General features: G+C 45.1%; 1 protein-coding gene and 1 long non-coding RNA gene across 2 annotated transcripts in view; one reads left to right on the top strand and one right to left on the bottom strand.

Moving 5' to 3' along the window:
* Nucleotides 1-16,455, top strand: part of LOC106034515 (uncharacterized) — a 53,187-nt gene extending 36,732 nt beyond the window's left edge. The window contains exon 4 of the long non-coding RNA XR_010832276.1: nucleotides 15,113-16,455. This is a non-coding gene — a long non-coding RNA (uncharacterized lncRNA). The remainder of the gene's footprint in view (nucleotides 1-15,112) is intronic.
* FRZB (frizzled related protein) lies at nucleotides 696-17,794 on the bottom strand. The gene is made up of 6 exons (XM_048058506.2): nucleotides 17,219-17,794; nucleotides 10,564-10,611; nucleotides 5,873-5,938; nucleotides 3,578-3,782; nucleotides 3,277-3,340; nucleotides 696-1,643 (listed from the first exon to the last, which is right to left on the bottom strand). Exons 1-6 carry the CDS (start codon nucleotides 17,670-17,672, stop codon nucleotides 1,533-1,535), a joined length of 948 nt encoding a protein of 315 aa, XP_047914463.2. The 5' UTR covers nucleotides 17,673-17,794; the 3' UTR covers nucleotides 696-1,532.
* Between the last annotated feature and the right edge of the window lie 1,053 nt (nucleotides 17,795-18,847).

The following is an 18,847-nucleotide window of genomic DNA, read 5'->3' as shown; positions in this document are numbered from 1 at the left end:
TTCAGCTTTTCTTTTGAAATCCCTTCCACAGCTTCTGATCCAGCCTGCGCAGTATCTGGAGCAAACAATGAACCAGCTGGAGACTTAATGTCCCACTTCAAACCTTCACAACCCATCTCCTCCCTAAACGACCCCTTATTTTTAAAAAACAAACAACAAAACAAAAAGAAAACCCAACAGATTTCAAATTTTGCAGGACACAGGTCTATGTTTCAACTTGCCTGATATCCAGCCTGAGGGAAAACTTGCCCTGAAACCTTTGGTTATTGACTGCAATCTTAAAATAACATTATATTATAAACATTCCCAAATACTTCTGGGTTTACTTGTTATTAGCACATTTTCAACCTAACAACTGCAGCACTTCTGTGTTAACAAGAGACAGCCCAAATGCATTTAAATGTGCTAGGGTGACCACAGAAAATACAAGCTGAGAACGCAAAAACCATTTGCATCTTGAGTAGTTCCCCTCTGTAACTACAAGTGGAGAGGACTGTTATTTTATTTACATCACTTTAATTTCTTTTGAGCAAGAGAGAATAGAAAAACAGAAGAACAGAGTGATAATTTCAAATACGTTGTTACTATCTGCAAAGAATTTTATAAAAGTACAAAAACAAAGGGGTTTTGGTTTTTATATTTTGAACAGCAATATAAAAATATGATGTTGGTTCAAAAGTCAGATAAGGTCCATGTTGAGAACTACAAGATTTTTATTGGACGTATTTTACTGAGCATTGAACACTTGCTTATGTAGGCACAGACTGAAGAATAAAACCACAAAATCCAAATGATAAAGTGCAGACCTGTACTGAGAAGCAGGCCTGGTAAGTCAGTCTATTCCTACAACTCAGCAGAGAGAAGAAAAAAGAGGAAAAAAAAAAAAAAGAAACTGCCATTATAAGAGAAGAAGTGTATGATAAATTAAGTCCTGGGGTGGCACAACTATGAGGTTTCCTACAAAGTCCAGAATATTCAAATTTTATTTTCTTTTCCATTATTTTTCCAGAAGTGCCATGTGACTTTAACTGTGTGTAAATTAATACATATATGGCTATTTTGTTTCAGAATAAAAAATTATGCACTTACATCAACAAATTCCCCTCCCCAGCAAGGGGTTTCTGCAAACAATGACCATGGCTGTGACGGGGACTGGCCCAAGGAAGCCAGTGTGGGTCATGATTTAAAGATGGGTTGTGCCAAATCTCCTGCTTGCACCTGTTCTTCCCCTAAGAAGATCTGGGAGATAAAATGGCAACTTCAGCACGTCCTGACCGCTCCCCACCTCATAAGGGCAGTTTTTTCGTAACAGAAAAATATCTATATATTTCCAGAGCTTGCACACATCCAAAACCAAACCAAACCAAAAAGGCAGAAAACAAAGAGGAAGAATAAAAACTAATATAAGCTAAAACATTATTCTGTAGTAAACAATAGAATATAACGTGCAATAGTGCAATTTCTCCTTTGCTGCTCCAACAGTGAAGTCTTGACAGATAGTCCACTGAATTTCGGCGTAGGGCACTTCACTTCTAGCTGCGAGCTTGCCGGGGGTTGCTGGCCTTGCTGGGCTTGGGCGCCGCATCACTTTGTCCTGGCTCTCCTTTCCCCTTGCCGAGGTGGCGGAGCTTTTGATCCCAGCGCTGCGTATCAAAATGCAGACGGATTGCAAAGAGTTAGCAGAAGAAGGAGCAGTAAGTTTTTATAAATAATAAATATTACAAGTAGGACAACTACGTGCATTTGCAAACAACACTGACAAAAAAAAAGCTGTCATTGTTGCCCTCACAATACTCTACGTTGGGCCCAACTAGAGGAATGTGAAGTTGTAAGTATTATTATTTCAAACAGAGAGGAGCATCCATTTCCTGGCCTGATTTTCTTGTATATTCTTTGAATGAAAGGGCCGATGCAAAGTACATTGGCTTCAGCAGAAAAGTGTTTCACCTTTTCATCGGCTTCTGCACCTCACAAACATAACACAGTCTGAAGTTATCAAGCCATCAATGCCATAAATTCCTAATCAGTAATTTCTTGCCCTTTATACTTTAAATTATACTACTAGTTTCCTGATGCAAGCACCACTGCTGTACCAGAAATCATTTCATATAGTGACACAAAAACCTTCATAAGCCTTATCCACAGCTAATATCTATCAGGACCTACCAGAACTGGAAGTGTGGCAAGAACGAACAAGATTAAGAAATCACAGGATTAGGAAAAAAAATAAAAATGGAGTTCAGTTATTGCTTTTTTATATCTGTGGGCCTCTTCACTGCTGAGGCTCTAGAGCCACCACAAAAACGCTCTGCATATTGAAACCCGTGCTGGACAGAAAAACAACTGAATTGAACTGAAACCAATCCCTAATACAAGGCAATCCCAGCTGTGCAAAACGTGAGAAAATAAGTGAGCTCCCAAGAAAGAAACCATAAATCACCCTGCCACCCCCAGGCTGGGACTGAGCAGAGATCAGCCCACAGCAGCAACGCGGTGTTTGCTCTGCGGCACTGCATCTTGGAAAGTTCTGCCAAATCAAACAGCAACTTGGAATAAGATCCCCATATCTTTTCCCTCATGTAATCTCTGTGGATGTACCAAATCTTGTATTTGTAACGAGAACAATATTTTCCTGCCAGTCACCATTAAAACAGTTGAAGAAAGATTTCAGTGGAAGAGGAGCCTGGTTTGCACAGGCACAACCACTGTGTTAAGACAGCAGTTAAGAAACTGTTTGAAAATAAGAATCTGTGTAAAATGACACTCCTAGCAATGTCAAAATCACCAATACTCTGCTGTGCATCGAAGCATAAAGGCCATGCTTCCAGGACTTGGAAGGTATTAGAATACTTTACAATTAGAAAACATTTGAGTATATTCTCATATATCGTTTACGTTTGTTGCTTCCAACTGGATACTATGCATAAAACGCAAGACTTCCTCATCATGCACCTCCGCGATCTAAGCCAGAGAGACAAATTTACAATATTTGCTAACCCACATAATTTGTGAACTAGATTTAAAGAGTATTAAAATCTGAAAAGTATAATTCTGACTTAGTCTGGAAGACACTTGTAAAGCTTTCTCTTTTTCATTAGCCTTATGATCCCAATGAAGTACATAGCGTTGCAGAAGGCACAGTTTGCCTACAGAGTTAAAACACTCCTATTAATTAACTGGGGTCAGCATGTGCATTTTCTTTCTTAATTTCGACAAGCTTTGGTAGCTGTTTCATGGTATTTACAACATTTGACTTCTGGTGAGCCATTTTCTTACCTTGACTTTTTTACCAAGTCGATCCTTCCATTTCTCAGCTATGGAGCCTTCCACCAAGAGTAACCTGCAGAAGGAGACAATCCAACATCAGCAGGCACGCACAACCTATACAACCCAAGACTCTGCAGGCCTGCAGAGCTCTGTGACCCTTGGCAGTCCCCCTAGCAGAGAAGATGATTATTATATTAGAAGGTGATCCAAAGAGTGACACCAAGTTTCTCTTAGCGGGTGACTCTATGCAAGCTCCAGGGGCAGGGAAACAAACAACAAATAACACCTCAAGGGTAATGCTGCAAGTTACCTGGAGCGCTCCTCATCTTCGTAGCCCATAATGATGTACTCTTCGTTGGCACTGAGTGGTGGGCACAGGCAGCCGGAGTTTGTGTAAAGGTTTACAGTGTCCTTTTGGATGTTCACAAGGGAAGATTTGAGAATCTCCTTTACTTCCACTACTGCAGTGACGTCGTGACATTTAGTCTTCACCTCCTTCACTTTCGCCCGAATGACTGGGAAGAAATGACAAAAAGTATAGTTAACGGCAGTGGATAATGCAGGTCACCCCTGGGCCGTTCTCAGTGACCTCTGGGATTAGTCTTTTGTATGGTCCATTATCAGGAGCTTAGCTGGACTCAAGCAACCCCCTGCCCCCATCTCTTCACTGCTTCACCCTCCACCAAGAGGCTGCAGGTAGCTGGGTATATCTCAAAACAGTGTGGGTCTCAAATAGGAATTATGTACCAGTTGGATTTGTGTCCTATTAAATTTGGGCTTTACTTTTAGCATCCCCTCCTCTTTGCTCTTTCCACTTCATGCATTTAATTCATTCCATGTGTGCCCTTCTTCTCCCTTGTGCTACAACTACTCCCTCTTTGACTGCTTGCAGCACACATGACCGAACTTAATTTGTCACTCTTGGCCTTTCACGAAATGTGAATATGCATTAAAACTTATTGTATCGCTATCTTTACTGGATGACAGGCCCTTACCTTTTTGATTCTCTCTCCACTGACCCAGCACCAATCTGCTCTGTTCTTTATGAACTCCAAACGCTCCTGATCTTGACCTGGTGACCTGCTTAATTGTTTCTTCCCTTGCCCTTTCTTTTTGCCTTAAGTTGCATAGGAGGGAAAGTTGCCTTTCAAAGACAACAGATTTTTGGGCCTCTCGCGGTGACCAGTGAACTGATGCCACATGAAATGCAAAGCAAATCCAGAGGTCACACTCTAGAGAATATCACATCTTTAACAGCTTGCAAATGAAAACCATTACAGATCTGAAAACCGTGGACTTGTACAACTCATCTCTTCGCATATATTTTCCATAAAGACAATCAGCCAGCATGTCTTGCAGCCACATTAAAAACAACTGCCAACAATCAATAACTGTTATGCATTTAACATATTTTACCTAGTGATTCGCTTTCTTAAAACCTCTTAAGAGTTCAAAACAAAATCCTACTTCAGTTTGGAGTTCTTTCCAATGCATTTTGAAACCTCTTTAATTCCACAAGTGAGAAGAGAGGGATATAATATGACAGAGAATACAAAGTAGTGAGGGGTCATCTCCACCAGCTCCCGTGCAGCCATCTGCAGCATGCTCAGTGACTCCACCACGTGCAATGGTAGATGGTATGTAAACCCACTACAGAATAGCCTGTAGCAATTCCCCAAACAAATCCACCAAAACAGTGCAAAGCAACTAGTCACCCTCAAATACAACAACGTCTGACTGAATGCAGTTACAAGCTTTTAGCTGTCAGTAGGATTTATTTTTAAAAAGAAGCTTATCTGGCAACAGTTGGATAAATGCATAATCTTAATAAATATTAAGCAATCAGTACCACTGAAATGAATTGTTTAAGTTCAGTGAACTTAAGGCAGTTCACATGAGTAACAGGAGCAAGAACAGACCCGACTGTTCAATTCCCCTAAGTGATACATATTCATCAACCTCCTCGGCTTAATTTGGTTGAAACAAGCAGCATGAATAGAAGTAGCAGAGTGGACCTGTGATAGAAGACCAGGGCAATCTAGGCAACAGAAGACATAATACCGACACCGTGCACTTTTACAGGTGTTACTGCCAGCATAACACAGTTGGAAAGACGTTAATTGATGGCTTCAATGCACGAGAAGGCAAAAGCCTGGTATGTCTGTAAGATGCCATCGTGAGTTTGTAGGCCTAAGAATTGCCAAAAACATCCCTTCCTGTGCAAGCAGAACGCATCGGAGCTGTAAATCCAAGAGGAAGTTCAAGCGCAGCAGCCCACAATGTCACTTCTGCTAAATGACTCTTCACACTAAAGAAGTGCATGAACCCCAAATGCCCATGCTGACGCTGAAATAACTACCGTTCAGTGTCAACAAAGACACTCTTGTACTACCATATTAAGCTAATCCCCTTCATCCCTCTACAAACACTCTCAGTTTTGAATTTGGAAATGTTTCAGGCCACATCTGTAACAAGTACTACTGGATTAACCATCAGTAATTGGGTCCATGGGCTATTTTTGTGAAATTCTTCCCAGCCCCATTTAATTCTCTTACTGTAGCCTTCTCCTAAAAGGCTTGGGAGCTGGCCATGCAGCTGTCCTTACCGTAGTTGTAATTGTTGCGTAGATAAGTCTTCTGGGTAGCTTTTATAGGCTTGCATTTGCAGCGCTCTACAAAACAGAAACTTTTGTTTAGAAAGAAAACAGCATTTGTTCACTGACAATCTCCCCCAAACCCCAAGGTCACACCTGACAAGTATCTCCCTGAATTTACTTAGTTATTACAGAGAAGTTAAATGTTAAAAAGCACAGGGTACTTCTGCTGGAAGATGTTCTGAAACTGACCAGCAGAGGTTTCCAGAAGAAAATTGACAAGATGAAATTAAAAAAAAAAAAAAAGAATGAAAACAAACAGCAACAACAACAAAACCCTAGCCTCCAACAAAAAAAACACAACCATTTTTTTTCATATATGTCCTATAGGCAGTGCTTCATCTAAAATACAGATCCAACTGAGAAATTAAGGGCTACATTCAGCACAGGACTTTGACACATCCCAGGGCATAACTTCCAGGTCTCGTGTCAGTAGCAGAGAGTCCCTGGTCAAGAGGGAGCAGCAAGCAGTGGTCAGGCAGGGTGCTCATTCAGGACGTGGAGGAAACCCACCTGGCACTGGCACTATATTTCATCCTAAAGGTAAAAGCCATGTAGCAGCAAGGGATAAAGGCAAGAAACCAGGATCCTTCAGCGCAGGGATGTTGCTTCCTCAGTTCCCAACTAATTTCGCTTGAAACAACCTAAGGAGGGGCAGTGCTGAATTCTCCCTTAAGAAATTATGAGGACTGAAAATTCCTTGAGTAACAAATGTCTGCGTAGGTGTAACTAAAACAAGGAGCTACTCATGAGCCCGTGTTATGGAGTGTGGGACTGAAAACTGAGAGCCAGAGGAGGGAATGGAGGCATTGACCAGCAGGGCCAGCAGCTGAAAACCTCCGATTCAGGGCAACAACCACCTCATTGAGCACAGAACTCAGCAGATGCCTGCAGCTTGCGCTTTCCAAGGAGGAAAGATCAGCAGTTTCTTGGCAACATCCCCTAGAACCTACTGTGGTTCCACCAGCACACTCGCTGTCTAAACTAGAAAGAGTAACGTGGAGAGGCTGCCATCAGCCTCCTGATAAACCTACACCGTGGGCCATCGGCCCTGGGTATAATGGGAGCTTGTGCCAGACGTGTGGGATTTGGACACGCCTAACAACAAACCTGGGCCTCTTGCTCAGGCTCACTGTATAACATCGTGAGCCTGTACCTCAGGTTTAATTAAAGCAGGGAAATTACTAGCCTGTCTAGCAGGATGGATGACCTTCAAAACACAACACAAATGAGCGCTGTCAGAGCAGCACACCCAACGGTATGGCTTCCAGACAGCTAGAAACAATACTGGAGATAAAAACACTTAGTATCCGGAGAGTGCTAATGCTGAAGCCCCGGGCTCCTACCAATATTTCACTGCTGGGTATTCTAATGCAGATATCCATTTCTTTCAAGCTAGCGTGCAATTAGTTTGGTGACCTCTCACTGTCAGACCCAGCAAGAAATGTCACCCATTTCCAACCACAGGTCCCAGTATTACACATGCGTGGTCATCCAGTTTGATGTATCAGTGGAAACAAAATCTAGTTCGGGAAAGAACAGGTGAGCTGTGAGTGTGACTCCGGTGTCCTCACTCGTACTCTGTGTCCTAAATACCACCCCTGCCTCCTGGCTACATTTCACCCAGCATTTGAGTGAAAGAAGACTTGATACAGCCTATTTCTATACATCACTGTTCTAAAATAATGACACAAGGGATTTAGTTAAATCCACCATGAAGAGTTTGGGGAAGAACTTTTATTTTCTTTTTAAGATTTCTGCATTAAATACAAAGATGGTATCTTGTGGTTATGGACTTCTCAAATTATTATTTATTTTGGATTGCAAGGATTTTTGTAGTTGAAAGTACAAAAAATACAGGAAAGAGAAGAACATCTCACAAGAAGAATTGTTTCCTTGAATTTCAAATGTCCTCAGGAATCTATATATAGGATCCTACAGACTTCAGCTTTTGTATGGGAATGTGTTAAAATAATAAAAGCTGAGAAGGGAAGTGATTTTTGGCTTCCCTTCTGCCTGTGGGAGCTCATACATATTTTAGACCAAATTATGGCCCATTTTATAAGCTGCCTCAAAACAGGCCATACAAGAGGCGCTCCTACGACCCACACTCACACGGGCATGTCGGCATTCACATCCAACACGTTTTACACTCTAATTTTCTCCTGCTCAATGACACTTTGCTCTGTGGCACAAGTAGAAAAATATAGTCTAAATTACAGGACAAGAATATATAGCCTCACAATTCCCTTCGTTTTAAAGTAATACTGGATTGCCTTTTAACTTTATTTATTTACTTTAAATTTGAGGAATGCCTTTGATTATTCTTGGTGTAGAACTTACTGGATAGACCTGCCTGTGTTCTTCATGAAGGGTACCTTCTCACTGTCCTCGTCCTTTACAAATTTTATATTTCCAAGAACTTTACAAAATGATGCATTGTTTCTCATTACGACTTAGAAATGTAGAGACTGGCACAGGGGCACTTGCCAAGGTCAGCCAGCTGTAGAGCGAGAAGCAGCTCATCTCTCCCAACGCCTGGTACAGTGGCTTTCAAAGGGAGCGCAACGTGAGTATTAGAAAACACTATTTTGATTGGTGCATATTACTTGTAAATCTGAGCCTTCCCAGAGCAGGGAACATCCACAGAGGGTGGCTGCAAAAGAATTGTGTTAAAAATGCACTATGTCTCTTGATGCTAAGGGCAGGTCCCATTTGACGTGATTCTCTCCTCCAAAGCCACCAGAAGAGCTCTGAAACTGCAAACTCATTATAAACCAAGACAGGGAGCAGAGGCTCACATCAGTTTGGGCTGAGATCTCAGCTGACTTTTCCATTAAATGTTCTTTTTTAATACAAGTCAACACAGTACTAAAGTATACTCAGCATCTATACCATGGGAAACATCTCCCTGTAAATACCCAAACCAATGGATTACAGGGGAAAAGATTCTCTGTTATAGCTGCTACCTACAAACATGCCATCTTAAATACACGTGTGCACAACCTAAACATGTGCTCGAACCTGGCAAATGTTTCCCTGATAAGTTAATGGATAAAAAAGCCTGGAAAAAATGTCTCAATGACCTGAAAAGCATCTCAGGAAGCTGACAAAAATCTAGTTTACTTCCAAGAGGCAAAAAAGACAGCTGAAATGGGTATAGCACATTGAACCACAATCTGTGTTCCTACAGTAAAAGCTAGCAATGAAAACATTGTCCTTCTTCTTCATCAGCTCTGCATCTTCACCCTCTCTTTTGGATGTGCGTTTTCAAGTCTGCATCCCTAAAGACAGGCAGTTCTGAAGATATGTTTAATATTTTTGATATAAGGTGGCAGGAGATCAGTGCTGAAGTTAGCAAAACTTGGTATCTAATTGTACATTCCACAACCATATTTAGGTGCTTACATTAATAAACTGGACATCGGCATGTACTGTAGCTGGTCAGCACCTCTGGAGAGGAAAACTTCCATGGGAATGGTAATAAAATTCAAGAAAACCTATAGTCATTGGCTTGCTTGAACAACAAATGCACCTTTCTATAATCTGCTAGCTACTGAACTGGGCTTTGCTTTGCACTGCCTGTGAATAGCGGCAGCACTCAAGGGATTTTACTTAGTTCCAGCAAAAACAAAATGAAACAACAACAACAAAAAAAGCAACAGGGGAGCTGTTGGAATAAAAACAGCCTCAGAAGGTCTCATTCTCCATCTCCTCAGGTTAACGAGAGTTTTGCCATTATCTACAGAGAGGTCAGAATTTAATTTGCGAACTTTCAAGTCAGAATGAACAACGACCCTGTTTTTACCCTCAATGACTGAGAGAGCTAGCCTACTCACCAGTGCGCCACAAAGGGAATTAAAATTAAGGAAAATAGGGCAGAAAGTGATATATTTTTCCTTTTCAACTGAATCTCAAACAGCCTGCTTGAATCTAGCCTCCTTTGGCTAAAACGAATAAATAACAAAAGGAACATTAAATCTCTAACTTCTTTCACTTTACTTCTGCAGCACATTACTGTGAACATCTGCAACTTCACTGCTTCTTTCCTTACAACTTACAGCAATGGTATTTATACATGTAAAGACATTTCTTTTGGTACGTACAGTCCCAACGTCCTACTGTGTCGCTTTGTGGTTTAAACACTTGGGATTTTCATCATTGCAGTAAGCATTTCTCAGTTAAATAAAAACTCATACTGGTATGCTAGTTAAAGCCTGCCAACGACTACAGCATTATTTTCCTCCCTGCATTTTCAGTTATGCATGGAAAAACAACTGGAAGAGTTGAAGAAATAATGACATTTTTGGTAGGAGGGAGGAAAATTCATGTAATAATCATTCTCACTGTTCGAGACAGAACTCGTCATGAAACCAGCACAGCCACCTTGACTTCATGGGAATTTTGCCCTGGCAAAAGCAGAAGAAACAAGAGCTGGAGGGTTGATTTGGCCAGAAGCACACAGGTTTACCAGCCCCAAATCTCACCTTCCTGTGATGGATACAGGTACAAGTCAAAAGCACAATCTACAGGATCTCAAGACAAAGCAGGGTGTTTATGCATCACTTAGTACTGCTCTTTCTTAAGTATTAAAAGGACGTGCTTATGCAGCTCATTATACAGCTTTATAAAAATGTACTCACCGATGCCGGAGCCTCTACAGTTGCCATTATTAGAATCCATCGGGAAATCTGCCACAGATTTGTAAAATACAGAAAGAAATGTTAGTATGTTTAATAGTGGATTATTTCAACACACCCCCATTGCAATGCTTTCTCTTTCTCTCATATTTAGTATATTAAAACTTAATGAATAATCAGATTGTAATGTTCCAGAGGCCAGCTTGTTCCTGCTAGAGTTGACATCAATTCTTATCTGCACTTCATCCAAACACAGCACACAACATTACTTGCTGAAGCAGATTAAACAGCCCATTTCTAGAGGTGCACAGACTGGCAGGTTTAGGACAAGGAGGGAAATTTATGGCAGGAATTAGCAGCATCTACAAAAAGTACACATAGTGTTTGCATTTCATTAGATGATGAAGGAGAAATTACTTTTGGTTTGTTTTTTTGGTTACTGAGGAAATCAACCACAATCGTATCATTGAAGCAAATGCCAAAACAAGTATTTCAGACCTTCCCCTTCCCCTCAATTTAAAAACATGCTGATTATTTGAAGGACAGATAAAGAACAGGACGAAAAAAACCAGGCCCTGTGCCAAACTTCCAAAGAACTGCTTTTGGATGCACTTGTACATAGAATGTGCCTTGCATTAGTGAAATGCATAACTTCAAATCTATTATTAAATTGCACAGTTTAATGGACTTACACATATACTTGATCTTGAAAAACGAGTATGTTAATGCATACAACCTTGTATAAGTTAAGAAAAAAGATGCAAGAGAAACAAGACTGGGGAGAGAAGTAGCATACTTTATTAGAAGGACAAATAAAATGGGAAACAAATGAGCTTTCAGATCAAGCCCCCTTCTGTAAGCGTTCACGCCCAAAAGTTTCCGCAGGTTTTTCAGCTGTCGAAGCTGGTATCGTACCAACATCATCTTTCTTAGATGCTTACATTGTCTTGGATACAACAACCTTGCTACTGCAATACAGAACAAGTGAACACACAGCCACGTAACGGCAGCTCCTCTCTTGCAGCTGCAGCTGTAAGGACGTGGTTTCAATATGGCCTCAGCTGATACTTGGCATAGGTGAAGGATTTCGACGCACAGACTAAATTTTAAGGGCAGGGGCTGTTATTTAATCATAGATTATTTAAATACATAATTAAAATACCTGTTTACGAGAGATCTAGTATTAGTTATTTGATGTTCCAATTTGGCCATATATTTCAAATAAAAAACATACCTTCATCTCAATGCATATTTATCTTTGTACTTTTCATCGCAACATGAAACTTCCCTTACATGAACGGAGATAGGTTAAAGGACAAGCAAGATGCAAGGAAATCTGAAAAACATGCAAATCACTTACCTACTTAATGATTAATTTCACAAAATTGGGACTTCAGAGGTAAGTACTCCTACTCACTATGAAATTTTTGACTTTTTGCTCCTAATGAGCAAAAGATTTAGCAAACAGTCTTGAATGATTGCATAGATGCTCCTTTACGTCCAATACCCAGTTGCTACCTCAAATCAAATGCGCTTTCTTCCAAAAAAAGCATCAAACTGCTGTGGTACGTTAGCTTGTGGAACAAAAACAACATTTTAATGGTGCCAATTTGGTCTTCAGTAACCATGTACTTCCATGGTAGCTGCAAGGCTTTTCCATGCTGCCTTCTAACAAGTCAAGTTATACACACTAATCCTTACTTATGTGTTTCATTTGGATTAATCACCAGGGCTATTCTTGAATTTTAAAAAATAAGTTCTTATCATCAGGTGGTGGTGGAAGATTCCTTCTAGCGTGGTAACAGCATGACGAGTGCTTGAGCCTCCAGCCTGGTACTTCTCTGGCTGCTCCCATGGCAGACACAAGTCTGCAAGAGCTCCCAGCAGCAGCCTCGTGTTGGGTTTCCTTGGCCAAATTCCCTGCTTGCTTTTAGGGCTGGCTGGCTTTGCAAATGCCCTAGACAACTCCTTCTGATGCTTCATGTGACGCAGCAAGCTCCAATCTTGACAAGATTTCATTAATAACCATTTGACATGACAATAAATCTGTATGTTAGGGTACAACGCCTGAATTGCAACCACAGCTTATTTAATTTGAAATCGAACCTACAACTGGATCCCGTTTGGTACCACTCCAGCATCAGCTGAAGGTCCAGTTCCCTCTGGTATTACACCTAAACACAATGCAGAGCTATCCTCATTTGCACTGGCTGAGGAACTCTCCTCAGAAGTAACGCTGATGCAATGAGGGTGGTGAACACTCAAGGTGCCTAATATAAGCCTGCCACCACAAACACACACCAAACTGAACTGCTTTCCACAAAACGTTCTCTTCCACTCCTAGTTACGCAACTTAATTGTATTATTATTATTATTTTTACAAAACCAAATTCCAGCACACCACGACCTCAGCCCACTTCCTAATTCTGCACACATTCGTTTGCCAGGCCACATGCCCTACCCCCAGGCCAGTGGCTATGGGTATATGAGGAGACAGCTGGCTGCGCGGCAGGCAAGTAGCTCAGAAGGTGTGTGCAGAGCAGCTGTTCAGGGAAACGGGTGCAATTTCTGTGCTGTGCTCAGGCTGCGGCGCGTGGGGTATTGTGCTCTGCAATTGTGGTCAGCACGTGGTGTTTGTCCGTGAACGACAGAGGAGTAAACAGGCACCTTCATGTCACTTCATGACTCATCTCCTGACTTTGGAGGGCTTGGGACAGACGAGTACCAGCCTTAAGGCGATGCTAATCATTCTCAGGACACTTGTGTGTGTTGAGGGACGAGTGGTTTCTACTGAGGGAGAGAAGCGCAGGCTTGGGCAGGCAGCTGGAGACCTTCCCCACTACATGACACATCTTGGGAAAGGCTTCCCGTTCCCCGGTCTTCTCCATGGCCATCAACAGGTCAGGCTCTCCCCACCTGGTCCCTTCCCACCTACCAGGGAAGGGAGGAGGACAAAGGTCTGGGCCAGCCCGAGCAGCAGCCACAGCACCCCAGTCTCTGACCCCAGCTGTCGGACAGGCAGGGAGGAACCTCTCCATCAGGCTTGTCCACGTGCTGCTTGGACCTCCAGTCGTCAGAATGGCACAAAAAATTAAAAAAGCTATTTTTAAAAAATAAACAGCTGACTTCCTATTGTTCCTCTTCTCTTCAGCGTGGGCCTCTTTGCCAAGTTTTGTCTATGCAAAACAATCTTTTGAAAGAAATATCTGTCAGCGATGATTAGCAGAACTGCCAAAGAGGAAATATTCTCCAGAGCTCCGATTCAAAGGCTTCCTACTAAATCCTGGTTAAGAGTGGGGGAAAAAATCCAAACTGATTTTTTCCAATAAGCTGTTTTAATTAATCATTTTTCAGAGGAATGCTATTAAAAAACAAAACAAACAAACAAAAAAACACGAACGAAGAGAAGATAAAAGCCGCTTGCATAGTAAGTGCACAAAATAACAATTCTCGGACCACAGGTTTGGGTGAGAGCCTTGGGAAAAAGGAGCAATTTGGCAAAACTTACTTTTGACATCTCAAGTATCTTATCTAACTGCAAGAAAAGAAAAAGCACAAACAACAGAAGTAATGTGAAGATCAATCCCAGTTAAAACTGAATGCAGACCATGTGAGCTCCAAGACCACAGGGCGGCTCTGTAGGCAAACGATGATGCTGAGCCCCTCATCGCCCACTCCCACCAAAATGGAGCCGGTAGGTTCAGAGCCATCACCAGGTCAAGGAGCAGAACGTTTCCTCTCACTTCCATCCCCAGATCTGTCAGGTTTTGATTACATTTAATGGCACAGATCCTGACTCTATGCTTAGACCACAAAAGCCACCCTGGGGAATTCAGTCTGAAGGCAGACAAACTGAAGTCAGAGTATAGTGCCACCAGGGGCATCACCATTAACAAGGTCTTCTCCAAGGCTCAAAGCCTGCGATTATTTTATACTTTAACTAAGAAATGAGACTGCCTGCAAGTTTTGAGCAAATGCCTAAAATGAATCTCAGCTTTAAGATGACAACCTGGGAAAAACTGCTCAGCCTTGGCACGGTCTCAAATCCTCCCCTAACACTCGTGTGTTTTGACTGCCCTACGTAGAGCTATGCAAAGCACAAGCAGGAGCAAATTTGATCTTGAGTTTCGAAACCACTCCTTTGGAAATGAAGTTCACAATGTGTGAAAAGCAAGCATGGGAAAGGGTTCTTTCGCTTTTGTTTGAAGTGTACAATGACAAATTCAGATAATGGGTTACTATAATTTCATCTAGGTGTACAGGCAGATGTAGAGGACTCGGACTACATGGAGAAACCATGGCTTCATTTAAGATCTAAGAACACGTCTCCATCAATTAAATAATCTTTCCTTTTCATTAATGTTTAAGAGGTTGTATTTCTGAAGGGACTCGGAATTCTAATCCCCTGTTTTATGATGATCACCCAAAATGGTTCTGACGCTTATTGTACTCATTTATGATGTTTCCCTTTTCTCCAACATCTCACTGATGGCCTGATGTGCCTTCAAGCCACTTTTATGTCTACTTTTAATCCAGGCTGCTCTTCTTCCAGGTCAAAGGGATGAAGTACGTGCAGTGACGAGCAGATGGTTTGGAGCAGCAGAGAGGCCACTTTGACTGATACAGAAACCCACAAGCACTTAAACCAGACACAGATCTCCATGTGATAGGAGCAGGAGGACTCCTGCCGTCTCCTGGGGCAGCAGCATGTGTGAGCTTCCTAGAAGTAACAAAACACTTAAGAAAATAAGATATGGTGAAATGTGACTGCCTTTACCAAGGCACCACTCACAATTGCTCAAGGTAAACATCAAGGACTGCAAAGTCACTCCTGCACCTACTGGAAAAGCTGGACATTCACCTATTTTCCTAAAGTATGGCCCACCGATATCATGACTTTAACATTTGCAGAGCCAGAAATTCAACTGATGGACCTGTTCCCCAGTACAGGCAGCACCCAGTTCCCTCTTCAAAGCAGGGACAAACATGTCAGTGGAGACAAGAACAGCGCGAGAGGCAGCAGCAGGGGAGCACACAGGCTGAAGTGTGCGTGCCTCTGAGCATCAGCAATGAACATTTTGGAGACCAGCACAAGCCCTGGGGTTCCCCCAGCCCCTCTTAACTCTGCCTGCACAGCTTTCCTCCCGCTGAGCCCTAAACAAAGCACTTCCACTACCCTTAGCAGCCTTCTCCATCACGGACATAGCAGTGGCTATTTGATCCCCAGCAGGCAAGGGGAGCACAACTGATGAGGAATCTTTCATCCCTTACTGCGATATCAACCGAAAAAGAAACAAGTGAACTTCAACTGATCTTCAACTTGGCATCAGCAACATGAGAGCCAAGACCAACTGCTTCAGTGGTGAGAGGGAGTTTTAGCAAGGTGTGCCCTTGGTCAGAGGAGCCTTTCCACCTCATGTATCAAAGACCCATGGTCTGGAAAAAGAATGGAAATGGGGCTTTCTGACCCGTGTCTCTGCTCTGATCATGATAACCATCTGACCGTGCTGTCCTTCAGGCTGCCACCTTACCAAAAGGACAAGGCAAACATGTTAAAATCCTCACCAGAACTAACTCGGAGACCTTGGGAGGACAGAACAGTCAACTACTCTTACTTCGCAGGCAGCATACTCCTTTATTAAAACAAAAAATCAAGATTTCACTTCCAAACAATAAGAACACCCTCTTCCACAAGAAAAGACTGTTAAAAATGGATTTATGTTTCTGCCTGCTCTATTAGATGGGGTCTGCAAACAGCCTGAGGTCTGGGAGTGCTGAGGAGATAAAGCAAGAGCAGGTATTCTGTGTGCCAGCTGTCCAGCAGCTTGCTCTCCGTGTCTTCTAGTTGGCTGCAATCCTTTATTTGGAGAATTAAACTTGGAAGTGTTCACCTTACCTCTTCCTCAAACAGGAATCCTTCCTTCTGCTCTCTAAAGGAGCATTTTTATTCCCTCAAGAAGGATTCTTTCAGTCTGGTGCATAATGCATCAGTTCAGCATTTTGAGCCCAGAAATGAGAATGTCATCAGGTTCTCATTCACTGAAAGGGAGTTTTCATGGATCTGGCACTGGAATCCCTCAAAGAGGTCATTGTGCTGCTGAGGTCCTCAGAAATAGGTAACTCGGGGGCAATTTTAGCAAAACTTCCTCCCTCCAGGTTTGACTGCGATCGCTTTCGAATCACTGCAGCCTTGCCAAGCCTTGCTGGGTCTGGATCTGTTTTTGAGGCAGTTTTGCAGGCACGTCGGCGCTGCCGAGAAAGGTGCTCGGTATTCGAGACCTTCCCCAAAGTGTCCCCGGGGGTCTGCAGCCCTTGGAGGCGGCAGGAGGGGGTCCGCTGACACGGACCTCTGGTGCGTGGGGGGACGGAGGACAGGCAAGAGGGGCACAGCGGGCGGCAAACACCCCAAGAGCTGGGGCTGCAGGGGTAGGGGCACCACGGCATGGGGTCGGGCAAGGAGCCTGCAAGGTGCGGGGCTCCCCTCGCCAAACCCCGCTACCCCTGGCCCCGGGGGAGCCCCAACCCGGGGCCAGCCACCTGCGCCCGTCGGGGCTGAGGCCGCCTCCCTCCCTCAGCGGGCACCCTGAGGAGGAAGAGAAGGAGGAAGGCTGGGGGCCAAGGGGGGGGGGGGGGGGGGGGGGGCTCGGCGGGCACTCACCGGCGCCCTCGGCGGTGACGATGGCCTCGGGGGAGATGCAGACGCCGCGGTCGTAGAGGGGCAGCTCGTCGCAGGCCAGGCTCTCGGGCCAGGCGTGGCGGTAGCGGACGAGGACGGGCTCGCAGCCGGCCCGGGCGCGCTCGCAGACGGCCCGGCAGGGCTTGATGGGCTCCTGCTGGAAGTCGATGGTGCAGATGGGCGCGTACATGGCGCACAGGAAGAAGAGCAGGTCCGGGCTGCAGTTGGTGCCCAGCAGCCCCTCGAACTGCTCCATGGCCAGCACGGCGTTGGCCTGCGTGCTGTGGTGCAGGTGGTTGGGCATCTTGGTCACGTTCCAGGGCAGCGGCCGGCACAGCGGGATGCGCACCGGCTCGCAGGCCGCCGCCCGCCCCGCCGCCGCCCGCCCCAGCAGCAGCAGCGCGGCCAGGGCCAGCGCCCGCAGCCCCCGCCGCATGCCGCCGCGCCGCCCCGAGGTCTGAGGGCACCGCGGGCTCCGCGCACCGGCGGCCGACGGCTCCGGGCCACGAGCGGCTGAGGGGCCGAGCGCCGCCGCCGCTCCCCCGCTCGGCCCCGGGCCCGGCCCCGGCCGCGGGCCCGCCCCCAGGGCAGGGAGGGCGCGGGGCAGGGCCGCGAACAAAGGAGCGGGGCGGGGGCCGGCGAGGCTCCCGGCGGATCCCGGCGGCTCGCAGCGGCTCGGCCCGGCCGGGGACGGGCCCGGGAGCCTCCGGCACGGCCCGGCCCGGCCCCCCGGCGGCGGGGAGGGCGCCGAGCACCTGTCCCGGGCGGAGCGGGGCGCGGAGCTGCCGGCCGGGGGCACGCCGGCCTCGGCTGCCTGCCCGAAGGAAGTTTCAGCGCGGGGCTGCTCCGAGGCGCTCGTTCCTACAAAGCAAAGTTTCGTTCCGAGTCTCAGCACTCTCCCGGTGTGGGTTCGAGCTCCAAAGGGGCACCCCACGCTACAGGGAAAGCCGTGGCCCCAAAGCAGCCACCTCAGGACCCGCACCCGAGGCCCGCATCCCAAACACCTCGCTGCCTGCTGCCTTGCCTACCACTCTAAGATTGTTCCCTTGTAAAAGAGGTCGGCTGGAGCAGCTGCCAGTGACAGGTGAGGAATGCCAGGCACGCTGACACCACAAAGGAGGCAGGAAAGGAGCTTTAGGGTGGGTGCTGCTGCTCTGCTAGTGGGATTCCCATCCTCTCCGCTCCATAAGATTTAAGGAGGGAAAATAATCCTGCTGTGATGTGCAGTGTTAAACCCTCGGGGTGGATGGTGACAACAGTCAGATTCCTGGTCTCGTATAGCAGAGAGCCATCCCCAAAAGGGACCGGTCTAACAGCAGCAACCATGTTAGCAGTGTACCAGCCTGGTGGGGCATGGTGTTAGCACAAAGTCCTTGATAAAAGCAGGTCCAGGGTTTGCTGGGGGGCTGTGAAGGTTTCGTTAAGACCCATAAATCTAAATAATAATAGTAAGGGAACAGTATCACACACAGCCATTTCCTAGAATAAAGCAGTGCTCAGCAGGGCTGACTCCTTAGGTGAGGATTTGCCCCCAGAATAGCTCATAGGAGAAATCAAGACAAAGCTCGTTACCATATCACACAAGAACCATGCTAATCCACAGCAAGTTGC

This window comes from Anser cygnoides, chromosome 6, assembly GCF_040182565.1.
Source record: "Anser cygnoides isolate HZ-2024a breed goose chromosome 6, Taihu_goose_T2T_genome, whole genome shotgun sequence".
NCBI classification, from domain to species: domain Eukaryota; kingdom Metazoa; phylum Chordata; class Aves; order Anseriformes; family Anatidae; genus Anser; species Anser cygnoides.
This window is presented reverse-complemented; position numbering and strand designations above follow the sequence as displayed.